The sequence below is a fragment of the Pseudorca crassidens genome, chromosome 2 (assembly GCF_039906515.1).
Source record: "Pseudorca crassidens isolate mPseCra1 chromosome 2, mPseCra1.hap1, whole genome shotgun sequence".
NCBI lineage: Eukaryota > Metazoa > Chordata > Mammalia > Artiodactyla > Delphinidae > Pseudorca > Pseudorca crassidens.
The window spans coordinates 75,896,718-75,913,599 of record NC_090297.1 but is presented as its reverse complement, the minus strand read 5'-3'; the positions used below and the strand labels follow the sequence as shown (position 1 = coordinate 75,913,599).

General features: G+C 32.3%; 1 protein-coding gene across 4 annotated transcripts in view; it reads right to left on the bottom strand.

The window, feature by feature from the left end:
* The window catches only part of SH3GLB1 (SH3 domain containing GRB2 like, endophilin B1), a 34,175-nt gene that overhangs the window by 14,875 nt on the left and 2,418 nt on the right, over positions 1 to 16,882 (bottom strand). For all 4 annotated transcript variants that reach the window (XM_067726783.1, XM_067726784.1, XM_067726785.1 and 1 more), the window contains exons 2-5: positions 9,964 to 10,105; positions 7,155 to 7,283; positions 4,863 to 4,996; positions 3,321 to 3,413 (exon numbers count right to left, since the gene is read on the bottom strand). In XM_067726783.1, the coding sequence (XP_067582884.1) occupies positions 3,321 to 3,413; positions 4,863 to 4,996; positions 7,155 to 7,283; positions 9,964 to 10,105 (498 nt within the window). The remainder of the gene's footprint in view (positions 1 to 3,320; positions 3,414 to 4,862; positions 4,997 to 7,154; positions 7,284 to 9,963; positions 10,106 to 16,882) is intronic.

The window sequence follows — 16,882 nt, the reverse complement described above, 5'->3', positions numbered from 1 at the left end:
TTTTCAAAAGACTGAATTTTCAAAGATAAAAAACATGGTTGATGCTTGATTTTAAATTAGAATTACTTAGGGAAAATGCATCACTTTAAAAACTGCCATAATTTCCTAAATTTTTATTAAATTTTTATTAAATTTTTACCTATGAAAGCCATTCTGCCTACCCACAATTTCCCTATTCAAAGATCATTTCTATTTTATTAATGTATGATGCCTTCAACCATGTTCTCTTTCAATCAGTCTCACAGGTCTTAGCATACCCTGAAGAAATATATGAAAGGCATGTCAATCCTTGTATTTTTAATAAACTTTAAATTCTAATATATGTACATTTAAGTTAAGGTTATATGATGGTGCTATAAATTCACTCAGTTTGCAGATTAAAGACATAGACTGCTGTGGAAATGCTTAAGTGGGCAGAGGGACATACTTGTTATGTTACTTGAAAATGTATTTTCCATCATGTTTGGATACCCAAAAGTAACAGACGTCTAAACCTCTCAATATCAGAGAGCTTTGAAACCAGATGATTTTTTTCTTCCCATTAGCAACACTCTAAAATGATTTTTTAAAAAGTTTATATAGACTAAGTTAGGTTAAAAATGTCAGTGCCTTATAACTTAAATGCATAAGTTATATTTGTTTTTGCTTCTCTGATATAAGTTTTATACTATTTTCAAAGCTGTACTTTATTCATTGTAAAATATTCAGGGAGGTTTTCTCTTTTCTGCTCAATTGGTATATTTTTGAGAAATGTCTTTGATGCTGCTTTACCATTCTTCAACACATTAACTAATAAAACAGATTAGTAAAGTAGCAATATTGAATACAGGCAGAAATATTTTACTGGTATGGCAAAATCACCAAAAAATTCAATCTACTATAGCAGATTGTAAACTGAGGGCAGCAGAGATTTTGCACTATTTATATATGAACTCCTTCTCAGCAAAGCACCTTGTACAAAATTAGCATTCAGTAAATCTAGAATTTAAAAACAGGTCACAAGAAACTAGTAAACAAATTTTTAAAAAAGTGCTGACATGCACAGGTCCCAAATCTTACTTACAGAGGAACAACTAGTCACAAAACAATCCGAGGAAATTTACAAAGAAGTAAAATCAAAGAAAGTCTGAGGTTAGAGTAACCTCCTCAGCCACCAACTAGGAGCAGGAAATGTGTCAAAGAAGAAAAAAAAAGGAAAAACAAACTCCTAGTGGTTTCAATTTTTCTGTATTCTTCAAGTAAACGGAAGAGAAATACAGAGAAAAAAAATCACAAAATATAGGCATGCCTCAAGGCTTTATGTGATAACAAACTAAGAGGGCTTTTCCTTTCCAAAGTATTTCAGACTTACTGCTATAAAGTTTGAAGAAAAACAAGTTGTTATCTAGAGGGAAAGAACACAACTAAAATCAGGAAATGTGAATTTTTGTCTAGACTAATATTTTTAATATTTGGCTACAGTTAAATTTTGTTTAATGCAATATATAAATTCTAGAAAAGCTGTGTACAAACGTAATTGTTGAAAAATTCATTTGTACAAACTTTTATTTTTAAATGTAAATTCTCATGGAAAACATTTTGTCCTCAATAATACACAGCACAGAAAATCTGTCAACATCTTTTCTGGATATATCAAAAGGAATTATCTCTCAAAATTTGTCTACTATTATATTTGGTTCCTACACATTTTAATAGCAGTGGTAAAATAATTTAGAATACATAGGACCTGGTATACTGTTAAATTTATGAACTCTCTGGCACTTTTCCAAGTAAAATGTAGACTATCATTATTCTGTAATAGTGTTTGTTAAAGAAAGTTTTGTATTCTTATTCCATAATCACTGGGCACATATAGACATTTCAAATAAAGATATTCTGTTCTAACATTTATTTCCAAATGATCCTTATTTAACATTTTTTCTGATTATGAAATTTGTATCTTAAAAACCAATTCATATTTTGCTATATAAGTTTATTGTTAGCAACTTAGAAATTAATATCCTAATTTAGAGTCTCTTGCCATCTATGGTATTCATCTGTAAAGTTCTAATTCTGCAAAAAGCTTGTTTAGGGAAGTTAAGCCGTTCCTTATGATGATGTCATCATAAATTCTGAGGTGAACTAGCCAGTGATTTTGAAATTAATGTCTTGTCAAAGATAGCTCTTCTACAGCAGTTGCTAATACAGAATCTCCAAAAGGAGAACTGTCTAGAAGAAAATAATTTATTCTGCTCATATAAGGTGTTGGGTAATCTCATAAGACAACACTGTCCAACACCAAGTTACCAGTTTTAAATTTCACTCTAAACCAAGTCTCAACCTTTTCTTTCCCAAAACAAGAGAGCCACAATAGACTTCTACGAGCACCATGGTAATATGCTCCTAAGGCAATGATTCTTGACGATAGTAGTGGTAGTGAGTTGGGAACAGAAGGCAGTGGGAATGTCACGTCTCTTAACAACACATATCCCTTAGCTCAAGAATGAACTTGTTAGCTTCATCTAATAAATTCATACTTGTTTATATTGTACTATCTTAAAGGTGCTCCAATTCAAGCTGATTAATCTCTTCAAACTTTGGAAAAGAGATATAAACTATATAAATATTAGATTAAATCAGAAGCTTATAAATAAAATCTTCAAAGTTATTAAAGTTATATATATATCCTCACATATACATATATATAAAATCATTGAACTACTATATTTAATATATACCCACTTAGTCTTAAAAGACTACTCTGAGATTGATTTTTATAAAAAATATACCAGAACTAATTTATCCAAACAGGTTTCCTCCCCCTTCAAAATAGCCACCTGGGACTCCATGTTGCTGCTATCTGAATAGTTTTGGAACTATTCTTGGTGACAACTCCTTCGGTCAGTTTGAGTCCCATGTGGAAAGGGAGTCACATCTAATTTTTAAGCTACACATAAGCATTCTCAAACTTGATTCATTCTTACCTTAATTACTATCTGTTTTTCTATTTCAAATATAATAAATCTATTTCCAGAAGACTTATTTTCCATCACCACTGAGGTTATTCAAAAAATATGACACAGCTTTAGGAGCTCTTATAATTTTTGTTTTTTAGCAACAAGTATATCACTAAAATAAGAATATTGCCTCCTGATATGACTACTTTTCACTGATTTGAATGCATTAAGTTCTGAAAAGTTTGTTTAAAAACACAAAAACAATACTCTAAAGTCATATTCTAGTCTTAATGATAGATTACAGCTTGCATATGAGTGAAACCTTTTACAAGTCTTAAAGTTATTAACCTCAAATACTCTTCTATTAAAAAAAACACTACTTACTGATGCTCTAGTTTCTGCAGCTTTTGCCTTTTTTAGTCTGGTTTTTGCAGCATCCAAATCCAGTCTCTTATTTTGTAATAGTTTCCTTTCTTTCTATAAATATAGGAAAGAAAAAAAAAGCCTAATGATGCTAAAAATCCAGTAAGAGCATACACATTTAAGGTATTATTTTCCATTAAATATATGAATCATCTGATAAAGATCTATGATTACAAAATTGGCTATAAAGTGACGATTCAGGTATCTGACTCCATTTTCTCACTATTTCCAATTTTAAAATGACAGAGACATTCTAGATATCTGGGAAAGATGGCAGGTGATGGCAGAAACAGAAGAATATTAGTTTTAATATTCTGTGATTTTGCCCTTCCAGGGAACATTTGGCAATATCTTCTTTGTTGTCACAATTGGGGTAGGGATGTTACTAGCATCTACTGGGTAGAAGCCAGGGACGCTGCTACACATCTTATAATGCAGTATAGCTCCCACAACAAAGAATTATTCAACAGATAATCTAGGAAGCGCCTATGGTGAAGAAGGTAGAGGGCCCAGGGCAAAGCTCCTTGAAACTCTGTGCCACAGCAACAAAAGCAACTCTATTACTACGAAAACAGAATTTCAAATTTATAGAATGAATAATGAACAAACATTAGTATGATATCTTAGAATTAGTACGATATCTTAGAATTCCTCACGGGAACATCAAGCTTCTTTATAACAGGTAAGTTTATAAGAATTCACTGTTTGCTTTATTAGTTCTTAGAATTCATATATTAAATATCATCCTATTGACAATCTAATATCTTTTCAATTGTATTTCAGCTTTGTGGTTTTTCCTTTGTCTCAGGCCAAACACTTTTTATTCACAAATTCATTGTAAACATATTGAGTTTCAATAATATTTTGTAATAAGAAATCTTCAAATTAAGTTTGAAGTAGTATTTACAATAAAGAGCAGTCTTGCAAGAATCTTAGGAAAAAGATATTCACCTAGAACTCCACTCTCCATCACTTAAAAAACAAATTAAACCAAAAAAATAATAGATTAACAGATTAGGTTTGGGAAAGTGAAATTTTTTTCTTTATTTCAGCAATAAAACACAGCTGTGTGAAAAGAAGATAATAGACTTCTAGGGATACAAAAAGACAGAAAGGCTAATAGCCAGGAATATAGCTTCCAGTAATTGGGATTCTGGCTCCCAGTTTAAACGAACAGCTATATGGCTATACTGTGGTGATAAATTGTGCCGTATTTTAATAATCATTCCAGGAACTTCTCTATAGATTTTAGTGCTGGTAACGAACAAGAATGGATGTAAAGACACCTCAATAACACTACAGGGACACAAAAGTGGAGTCCGTATCATTTATAGTCCTTTATTTTGGTTAGTTTTGTGTTCTGATGGAATATGCATCTAACTAGATTATTTAATTTTTCTAATCTGCTACATCTACAAAGTCATTAAGAGGGCAAATTATTCATTAAAAACTAAGTATATACCTAAATTATTTTACTAAAAAAATGAACATTTTCCAACTCACAGCAATTGTTTTGTAATCTCCTTCTATAAAGTTTCTTAAAGGAGTGAGAAAATTTAAGGCTGATGTTTGAATCAGCTCTCTGTCTGCTGTTCCAATTCGTTTTTGTGTTTCTCCACATTTAATAAGGGCATTACCTGCAAAGGAAAAAAGTTTGGTTTTTTTTTTTTTTTTTTTTTTTACCATTGTCTGGTAATGTCAGAAAATCATGTTAAGATAAATCAGCATTTGATCTGCCTTAAAGTCAGTTGTTACTTGTTTACTTAAGTAAAAATCAAATAAAATTAACTGTAGTTAAGGTAGTTTTATTTTGAAAGTAAATTTAAGATTATAAATATCAAAATGAAAATGACAAAGGTGAACTCCTTATCATAGCATAGTTTATTGTACCAACTCTACCAATGGGACAAAAGAGGACAGATACACTAAGAAATACTTATGGTCACAGCTCAAATATTGTAGATATATTTATAAAAGTATAATTCTTAAAATATTTTAATAAGTAGATAAAGTCAAAATTCTTTTGTTTCTGTATTTATACACTTACCTCGTGTCTATAAATAAGAGTATATATTTGTATCTTAAGTTAAAAAAAAAAAAAACCTATGTTTTGCAGCACATATACCCTAATATTTAAATAGGACAAATTCAGTAGAAAATAGAGAAAAAGAAAGAGAACCACAAGATTGGTTCTACTTCCAGTTCTACCTCTAATAAGCTTTAGTTCTGTGGATCTTAATTCCTTCATTCTCAGATAAAATTAGATCTGATTGATAAGGAAGGTAATAATATAATGTAGTTAAGAGCTCAATTTCTGGATACAGATCTACATTTGAATTACTAGCTGTGGATGAACTATGTAACCTCTCTAAGACTCAGTTTCCCTGTCTTTACACAGAGATAATAGAATTTACAAGTAGGATATAAGTGAGGATTTACCAATACATATATTGTACAGTGTTTAGCCCAATTCCTGAAATATTCAATTACTAATACTAATTTATTACTAATACTAATCATCTATTACTAATACTATTATCAATTATTAATAAATAGATTCACAAAGCCCAATTCAAATAATCAGGGTACATTCAATGGAATTATTAGAAGTGCAAACAGATTAAGCAGGTTAAAAAGGAAAAAATTTAGAAGCTTTCTGAATGTTCATGCTCCACTAGGTCTTCAGCTTGGTGAAGGAAAGGGCTGGGTTTTCACGTACCTTTATGACCCCAGCATCTAACTGAGTCTGGCACAAGAAGGCAATAACAAATCTGATCGATATATAAAGTTTTTGTAAAATTTACAGTTAAAATTTAGAAGTCAAAGTATAGAAATTTTAAGCATTTTCAGACTTCTGAAAGAATTATATTTTGAAGAACACAATGTAATAGTTTCAAAGTTGTACAGCTATAAGCCAGTTAATGGATTAATAGCATTCGTTACACAGTACTTAGGTTATTTCCATCTGACATAAATACTACTAAAACTAAGTTAATTTAGTCCCAGAATTTATGTGCTATTTCATAAATCAGAACTATATACGTAGAAAATCACTTAATTTACCTATCATTTCATATCTAAATAAGGACAAATTTCTTGCAGAAGTCTTAATAAAAAGAATTATTAGCCATGAAAAACAGGAAAAAAGCTATAGAAATCTGAAATGGTCTTATGTTCTGAGAAAATTAGATTTGAGGGGTAATCATATATAACTGAGCTTCAGAGTTATACATTAAAAAAGTCACTAGAGCAACTAAAAAAAGCTGGCATAACTGTGAAACGTAATAGAAAATTTAAAGTATATGAGGAAAATAGAAATAAAATGTCATCCAAACATCGAGAGATAACCATTGTTAACATTTTTGTGGTACTGACATTACTTGGGTAATAAAAGCACTAGTTCAAATACTTAGTATGTGCCAGGTACTTTATTATAGAAATAAATCCTCAAGAAAGCTTACAAAAGAAAAATCAACTAGAAGAGACATATATAAACAGAGACTGCAATATATCACAAAAAGTACAACAGAGGTGCTGCAAGATTCAATGGGAATACCTATTTAGACATAAAAAGATGTGAATTCTCAGAATATATGCTTAAATATATTAAATACTAAGTTACACTGTATATATTTAGTGGTCACCTACATTTGTCACTGCATCCAAAATTTTAAGACAAAAAAATTGAATTTAAAATTGATTCTACTAATATTAGGTAAATGTTAATGATGTCTCTAAGTAGTAAAAATCTAAGAGTAAAGATATCTCTTAGCAGACCTTTTGCCTTTCACTTACCATAAGCTGTTCCAGGGCCAAACTCAGTCCCTGCATCAATCATATATTGTCCCAAAAGTTCTGGGTTGTTTATACGACTTGGAGCTTTTCTATCCAGTTTCTCATAAACAAATTCTTCTATCCTGGCATCTAGGAAAAAGGTTTAAAATTACCAATGATTTCAAAAAGCTAAGCTATTTGAAAGATTGTTTTGTTCCCCTACTAGACATTTATTACCTTGTAAAATAAACATGAAATTAGTATGCTTTCAAGTATATATCTTAATATATAATTTTTCATTTGCATGTTAAGAGTATTACATAACTCTAAGAAACTTATATTTTAAAAATCTGATAAAATATTTTGGCACAAAAATATTTAAAATAAAGTAAAACTATTATGAGTATTTTATAGGATTTTAAGTTCCAGAAAGGGTTGGTATTCCTTTAATATCTAGTGAAGTTGTCTTTGCCCCATTCATATACTGTCTAATTTTTAACTTTGAATATATGTACACAATTTTAAAATCAGGGATTTCCAGCTATAAAAATACGGATATAAGGTACCTAAGAAAAATCAAAGAGTCACATACTTCTGCCACTATTATTTTGATTTAGTTTGCTCATATGCTCAATCTCCCTCTTAGAGGCTAAATACTGGGAGTTTAAGGAATGGAACAATAGGATTTGGAATAGTCTACAGAGATCAGCAATATGATTCCTTGGCTTAATTTTATTTAATTATGTTTAAAGTATATAAATATCTGAGCACTCAAAAGATTTCATCATTAAAAATAAGTTTAAAATACAAAAGGTTAAAAGCAATAATAGGAATTAGCATAAATGAAAAGGAAAAAACATCTGTAAGATCTGAATAAACACTTGGTTATCATAATATTTAAGAAATTCACATTTACACTGCTGCCCAACAGTGAGATATTTCAGAGACAAATAAGAAAAAAGTCAAAGTTCCAGACTTTTCAGAAACAATGATTAAACATAAAATTACAATCCAAAAAGAATCTCAGTTAAATAGGGTTCCTTCTAAGCACCTCACATAACTCCTCCACAAGTGAAAGTGTCACACAGTACACTGAAAATTTCAAAAATAAGCTGAACCAGTAATAGAAACACTTCAGGAGTTGGCAAAAGTGCTAATTTTCATACATAAAACAGGCTGTTGGAACAATACTCGCTTTTGTGGTAGACTCTGGTGCAGCATCAGAAGAGTTTTTAAGCAGGAATTTAAAAACCTTTCAATTAGTTAAAATCAAAATGAGTCAGTTCAAAACATAGCCACTGAGAAGATATTAACGAAATTGCAGAACTTCATTTTCTGACCGTGAGAGTGATTCTTATCTTTGCCATCTATCTATTTGGTCAAAAATTTAAAGTTGAATCCCATGTTGATTTCATTCAGTTAAAAAAAATTGGTATATTTTAAATAAATGTTTCATTTCAATAGGGCATTAAAAGGTCATCATAAAATCTTAACAAAAAATGCAGGCAATTCTTCTATAATACAATGTATATTTCTGAAAAATCCTAGGATCTGAAAAATCATGCACTAAAAGTAACAGGGCTTACAGGAAAAAGAAGGTTAGGTCTGACTACTCAAAATCTGTGTAACTTTATAATGAGAGCATAAATAAAACACACAAAAAATTCTGTTACTACTTTAGACTTAAAACACTAATGTAAAACTGTATTATATGAGCCATTGTAACTCCCTTCTACCGACATCATTCCCGTTTACCAGTTGAGTGTGAGCTTATTTGCCAATCACAAAAACATGTTGTAGAACAGACTATATTATTTAAGGAACTATGGATAGAGCAAGAAACAAGAGGAAAAATGTCTACTACTTTCTTTTCTCTTTCTTTCTTTTTTTTTAAGATACCATGGTATATTATTTAAGTAGCCTTAAATGAATAAGAAATAACACATAGTGTCCAAAAACAACAGGCCTCACTCAAAGTGTAAAAGGACTATTTTAAAAAGTCACCGCAATTTAACTAAAATAGCACAGTATTACTAATATTTTGTACAGTGCTTGAGGTTTACATAATAGCAACAAAGTTTAAAGCTTGGAACTTTAAATTAGTAACAAAGTAAGTTTATGGCATTTCACAACATGGTCACAATAACACTGGGGAAAAGGGGAAGGAAAGCAGGCATTGTTATTGTTGTTTTTGTCCTTCAGTTTTGATCTGTAAAACTCAGGGTGTCAACACACCTGGTTCTAGTTCAAGTTCCACTTCTAATTAGCTATGCTACACTGAACAAAATGCTAACTTGTGAGTTTCAATTAAAACAATTATTATGCACCTTATTTGCCACCTTATTGACTTAGGTGATCTGAAAAGCTTTATGATGCTGTCTGAAAATCAAACGGAATAATTTATGTAAAAATGTAAAACTTAACATAAACATAAATAGTTGGTAACTACTTAAGTTTCTATATAATTTTTCCTTAATTACTAGGGACAATTCTTCCCTGGATGAGAAAGGAAGATTAATTTATCTACACAGGCTTTCATAACTCTTAAAATTCAAACTCACTGCCTGAAATTGAGTTTTCAAGAGGATTCTACAGAGGCCTGAAAAATGTTACTTGTCAGTTTGTTAGAGGGTATACAATGACGTGTTTATCACCCTCTTCTTCACCAAAAGTACACACACAAAATAATTATAGACCCCAAAGCCATAACCAAAAAATGTTTTCCAAGAGCCATTAAAACTTTTTTAAAAAAACATTAAAAAAAACCTATTAACAGTACTTTTTAATAAAATTAGTCAATAATGGAGACAAAAGGTAAAAAATTTCTTACTTGGATTTGGCTGCAATAACACTTCAGTTTGTTTCATTATTTTTTCTGTCCATATTTTGGTACATTCAGCTTTGCTAAGGAGGTTCTCTAAGTGAGCATCCAATTCTGTCTTCTCTGCCTGGCCAAGCTTTTCTTCTGTGAACTGTTATTGATTATACAGTTAAAAAAAAAAAGTTAAATATACCCCCAACACATTTTAGGAATCTGTATTAAAAAGAAAACTCAAATCCAAACAATCCCGGGCATACAAATAATTGTCTGTAAACTGTTGTATATGAATGCTCCTTTTTGCCCCTCTGGTAATTTATCCATACCTCTTTTGTGGCACTTAGGATAATCCTATTCCATAGTTAACACATATCCTTAGTTCTGCTGAAATGTATGGTGTGAATGCTATAGAAAATCTAGCATACTGTCCTGTATATAAAGTATATAAATATTTCTTACATTATAAAGGTAGGATAACATAGTGGTAAGGAGTAAAATTTTGAGCCAGCTGGATCTGAATTCAAATCCTGACTGCACTGCTAACTGTGTGACCTGAGCAAGCTTTTGAATATTTTTTCCTTAGGTATCTTCCATTGCAAAAGAGAGACAATATATATATTACGGTGTTTTAAGAATTAAGTAAGGGTATGTATGTAAATCGCTTTGTTCAGTGCCTGATAATTATTATTTTGAATTTAAAAAGGGCTATTTATGTTTAATGTGGCTTTGTATCATTGGCACTTTAATCACACCTAGTGAGATAAGCTTTTATGGGATTTCTGGGAAACTATCATTTAAGTTGTTTCTTCAAAATATGTTCCAGCAATTGATTTATGGACTAACTTTTGGAACATATCCTATTCATACTACTGAGGCATCTTTTAAAGATCATAAATGTAGTTAAATATACTCACAACGTATCAGTTTTTATTATCCTTAGTGGTTTTTGAGGAAAGGCAGCATTGCCCATACAATAACAAAGAGGTAAAAGTATTTCTGTGTAGATTTTATAGAGACTTCTGGACACTTTTAATTAAATACTAGAAGCAATGACTCAGGCTGTTTATCATGCATAATTTTCCTCTAGAATATGTGGTTTCCCATCATAACACAGGTATATCACTAGCACTAATTCTATACTCATTAGTCATGACTTATTTCTGGATAACAAAATAGAATGTTCACCTTTAAAATATCTTCTGCAGCTCCATTTTTCTGAACTTTATTATCTGTTTCTTTCAGCATCCTTCTTGGTCTAATACTTTCAATTGATTATCAGTTAGCACTTATAGCTTTTAGAATGTTTTTCTTAGACTTCTGGTACACCCCCACTAAAGGTTTTATTCAAGGCCTAGAAATAGCTTCAATAGCTTTTGTAAAGCTTTAGGTCTTTTAAAGACTGGCCTGTAGCCAAACCCTGACCCAATGGGTGGAACTGAGAATAGTAGTTCCAAAGCTATTGCCTAAGCTTGTAAACTTGCAGTGTACTGTAACCAACGATAGGAGAGGCATTGGGAAAAAGATCAAAACTCTGACCCCAAGGTCAGCTGGGTAACTATGCAATCTAATTCTTAAGAGAGAATGCTGATATTCTTTACAGATCCCTGAAGATTCTAAGCTGTAGACCTGCCAAAGGTATACATTAGAATTTTAGAGGTTCCAAGTCTAACCTCCCTTGGTTAAATAGATTATTTCCCAGATAATGAGAGTAGTTCACCCAAGTGAATATTATCTATAAAGGATGATCTACCAGTAGAGAAAAATTCTCCACTTAGCTCCTTAGTAAGCATCTATTTTGTTTATTCATTCCATTCATTACTTCAACAAATATTTATTAAGCACCTACATATGTGCTAGGCATTATTCTAAGCACATGGATTTCAGAAGCCAAAAAACAGACAAGGTTTCTGCTCTAAGGAAGCTTACATATTAATGGAGAAGACAGACAACAAACAAGTAATTTGACAATAAGGATACAAAGATAAAAAGATGGTGGACAGAGGACCAACACAGATGGTCCTATTGTTTCTTGATCCAGTGACTGAATGATTAACTGAGTGAATTTATGGAATCCTTAAGTATGAGTGAGATAGTTTGATTATAGAAAGCCTGTTCAGAAAATAGCAGTTCTGTAGGAAGAACCACATGAGCAATTTATTTAAGTACCAGTAATAAATTCTGATGTTTACTTGCATTTTCTGAGAGTAAAAAACAATTGCTGTGCATTTTGTATCATGTACTCAAAAACATCTTGTTATACAGGTAAGAATCGTAAATTTAGTGATGAAGAAATTGAGGCTCAGGATGGTTTAAAATTTTGCCCTAAGATGTCAGTGCTGGGATTCAATCTTGTACCTGTTTGAATCATAGTCTTATTATATACTATGCTACCCTTCCAGTAAAATACTTGCTGATTTCAAGCAATTAATATTTTCTATCACCATTACCTAAACACACCTTGTGCTTCTCTGTCCCTCTTTCTTTGTTCATAGCACTCTGGTGAGCTGTATCCTATAGCCCACCTCTGCTTCCTACCTGATATTCAATCATCATCAAATTAAGGATAATAACTTCAATCCTATCTAAAATAAACAATAAAAGGGTGGGAGGGGACATAAGAACATTGCTAATGTTATATATTTAAGTTGAAATCATATATTTAAATTTTATTATTTCAATGTGTAATTGTAAAAGATATATTTCCCATGATTTTATCACTATGGGGATTTAAAAATTTTTCCCATTGTTAATCACAAGGTATGATATATTAGGTTAACAAACTAGTACAACACTTAATGCATAAATCTTCCTCTAAAACATTTTTAAGCATACATCAACTACAGAAATGATGAGTTATATCAACTAAATTAAGGAGAAGTATTAATCAAAGATATTTGTGGAGAATACATACTTTTTCTTCAACTGCATGTGAGATATATATTTAGCATATGACATGGTTCTTGCCCTCAAGGATTTTATGATCTTAACAATATTGCTTAAACACAAACATAAAATTATGATATCTTTGTCAAAAGAACAAAAGACTTATTCTTTCTTTAAAAAAAAAGACCCCTTTCCTAATTGCCAAAAATTTTAAATTTTACCCTAAAAATTTTAGTTTTCAACATCTTTAAGTCCAAAATCATTACTGACTTTGTAGTCAATTAGTGCTGATAGTTGTTCATTATAAACTACATTTGATTTTAAGCATATATATACATATATTTTTTTTCTTTTTGCGGTACGCGGGCCTCTCACTGTTGTGGCCTCTCCGGCTGTGGAGCACAGGCTCCAGACGCGCAGGCTCAGCGGCCACGGCTCACGGGCCTAGCTGCTCCGCGGCATGTGGGATCTTCCCAGACCAGGGCACAAACCCACGTCCCCTGCATCGGCAGGCGGACTCTCAACCACTGCGCCACCAGGGAAGCCCTTAAGCATGTATTTTAATGCATGTATAGCACTACCATTTAATAATTAAAAACTTCTGTGAAAACAAGCTACGATGAATGTCAGAATGCAAAAAAGTCATAGAAATCCAAACCCAATGTTCTCTAAAGTGTAATTTGCTGTACTATTCTTTCATAATATTTCATTAGTAACCCAGTAAAATGACCTGAGAAAAGGAAGGTTAATCCACTCTTTATATATTTTCTCTAAACATTGCTTTAAGAAAAAGATTGTCTTTGAGTCAGCCACATTATGCCAGGCCCTGCAATCCTTCCTTTACTACAGGATAGACATGCAGGCTACAGTATGAAATAAGAAGCCTGGATTCCATGCCCTGATTTACTAGAGAGAATAAAGGACTACAAGTAAAAAGTCTGTGTGATCAAAGACATCTATTTAATATAAACTCTAACCATCAATTCTTTGATTGGGTAAAGTAATAGTTTAAAAGTATTCTAAACTTCTTTGGGGCAAACGTATAACACAAACTCTGAATATATTAGTAAACTGTAAAGTAGATTCTCCTCAACTGGTTCTCAATTTTGGCTGCTCTTTGGAGTTGGGGGAGCTTTCAAAAAAATTGATGCTGAATCCAATTCCAAGGATTCTAATTTAACTGGACTGAGGTGCAAGCTGTAAAGATTCCTTGGGTAATTTTAAGTGTAGCTAAGACTGAGAACTACTATTCTAAGCTCATACACAATTATTTTAATATCAGGTTAACAAAACATGTTCTATCTAGTTGTTTACTAAATTAATGCCAACAGCACCAAAGGATGTGAACACAGTTTTGGCTAACACTAAAGGTGAAGAGTTTTTACAGAATGAGAAAATGTATGGCCTTTGAATGGGATATATTTATTAGAATTTCAGAGACATGGTGAAGTTACTGCAATTTAAATTCTATAAAAGAAATGGAATTTCAGGAGGACCTGAGAGTGAGTGGAATTGCATCCAGACAGGATCCGACAGGAGCTGGTGGAGGCCAGCATCATAATTCATCTTTACATCTCCAGCTTAGATACACTATTGTGCTTGTTAAATTAAATGGGAAATAAAGGCCAAACCTGCAACTAAAGTTTAAAGACCTCTTCCCCCTCAGAAAATAGCTGGTGTTCATGAAGTTCATAGTGTAACTTTAGTAGTCAGTTCAAAGAAAATGTTAGAAAATTAAAATGAACCCCCTTCCCCCAGTAATTTAGTTTGAAAATATTTTTTTAGAGACTATATATCATTTTAACAATGGTGAGCAAAGTTTTGCTTCAATATCAATTCTGAATTAAAAATGCGCCCACTTGAAAGATTTATCAAATGAAGAACAGTAATTCACAAAATGGCTACTTACTACAAAGAATATTTAATTATGATAAATTGAGAGTAGATTATGAAGTCCTTGAGGGCAGCAACTGGCTCTCATTCATTTTTGTATCCTTCAATACCAAGCACCTAGGAGGTACTCAATAAATATAGGTTCAATTAATGAGTCTGTTTCAGACTAGCATTAATCAACTTCAAGGTCAGCAGATATAATGTCAGAAAAATACTAATAAAAATAATTATTTAACATGCTAAATGATTCAAAGAGTAAACTTTGCATACGGATACTACTTTCTTGGCTAAAATGACATAAAAATTAAAACAAAAACCAAACAGAAAACCATATTGGATATTGTGAGAGGGGAATAAGAAAGAGAGTTGGGGACTTCCCTGGTGCCACAGTGGTAGAGAATCCGCCTGCCAATGCAGGGGACATGGGTTCGAGCCCTGGTCTGGGAAGATCTCACGTGCCTTGTAGCAACTAAGCTGTGCGCCACAACTTCTGAGCCTGTGCTCTAGAGCCCACAGGCCACAACTACTGAAGCCCATGTGCCGAGAGCCCGTGCTCCACAACAAGAGAAGCCACCGCAGTGAGAAGCCTGCGCACTGCAAGGAAGAGTAGCTCCCACTCGCTGCAACTAGAGGAAGCCCACGCGCAGCGACAAAGACCCAAAACAGCCATAAATAAATAAATAAATAATAAATTTATTAAAAAAGAGTTGATTCCTTTAGACATACAATCTTATTAATGATGCGAAAGCCACAGAGTGACAGAATTTCAGAGTTCTAAGAGACCTTACATAATAATTCATTACAAGAAAAATGCCACATGATCATACAAAATTGAGAAATGACACAGGAATTGACATAGGAATTCACATCAAGATTCTGTCGTCTGAGATGGACTTGAAGTTATATCTTGAGGTAAGGAAAGGCCACAGAAAGGGAGCAGAGAGCATTCAAGATGAGTTTAACTGTTTGAACAAAAATCTAGAGTTAGAAAAGTACAAGATATTTTTGAAATTAAAAAATAATTTGATAGGAATACAGTATTTATATATGAGTAAGAGAAAAGACAAGGCTGGAAGGGAGTATTTAATTCTCAATTAAGGAATCAGGACTGAAAAGGTAGGATTTGAATGGTTTTTAAGACATTAATAAAGTCAACAATTTATCAAGGATATATTACCTGATCCTTTTGTGTTCTACTGAAGGCATCACGAACAACAAAAACACCCAAATGGATTGTTAGGGAATGAATACTCCTATTCATTTATACATTTTACCTTAATATTCTTTTTAAAGTACCGAGGTATATAAACACATTTTAGAAGACTGAGAGTGGAGTAATGGGACACATTTATATGATTTAGTAGTTTGATTTTACTTTTTTTTAAAACAGTTTAATTTTTAAGTAAAATGAAAAAAATGTATAGCAGCTGTCTAACCAGAGTGGCCTATTCCTTAAGGTATAATTTGATTTGAATAGAATTATTTAGAAATATCAAAGCTAAATTCCATTCCTACTGTTTTTATTGCTTATAATGAGTAACTGGCATAGCTCTTACACTATTCTTAGCATGAAACTTGGCACTTTGGCACTACACTGATGTCAACTCAATTTAGAGTAGGAACTCAGTTATCGACTAAATACAGAGATGAGAAAGTGGTGTTCTGTTGAAAATTACCACACAGCATTCCAAATTTCACATTACATTTTGGAACCATCCTTTTTTTCCTTACATATTTTATTTTAAAGAATTGTGGGGACTTCCCTGGTGCCACAGTGGTTAAGAATCTGCCTGTCAATGCAGGGGACATGGGTTCGAGCCTTGGTCTGGGAAGATCCCACATGCCGCAGAGCAATTAAGCCTGTGCGCCACAACTACTGCCTGTGAGCCACAACTACGGAGCCCGCGTGCCACAACTACTGAAGCCTGCGCACCTAGAGTCCATGCTCCGCAACAAGAGAAGCCACCGCAATGAGAAGCCCCTGCTTGCCGCAACTAGAGAAAGCCCGGGCGCAGCAACGAAGACCCAATGCAGCCAAAAATAAAATAAAACAAATAAACTTATTAAAAAAATTGTGGAAAATGTCAAACATAAACAAAAGTATAATAGTATAATAAAACCTCATGAACCTATAACCCAGCATCGCCAAGTATCA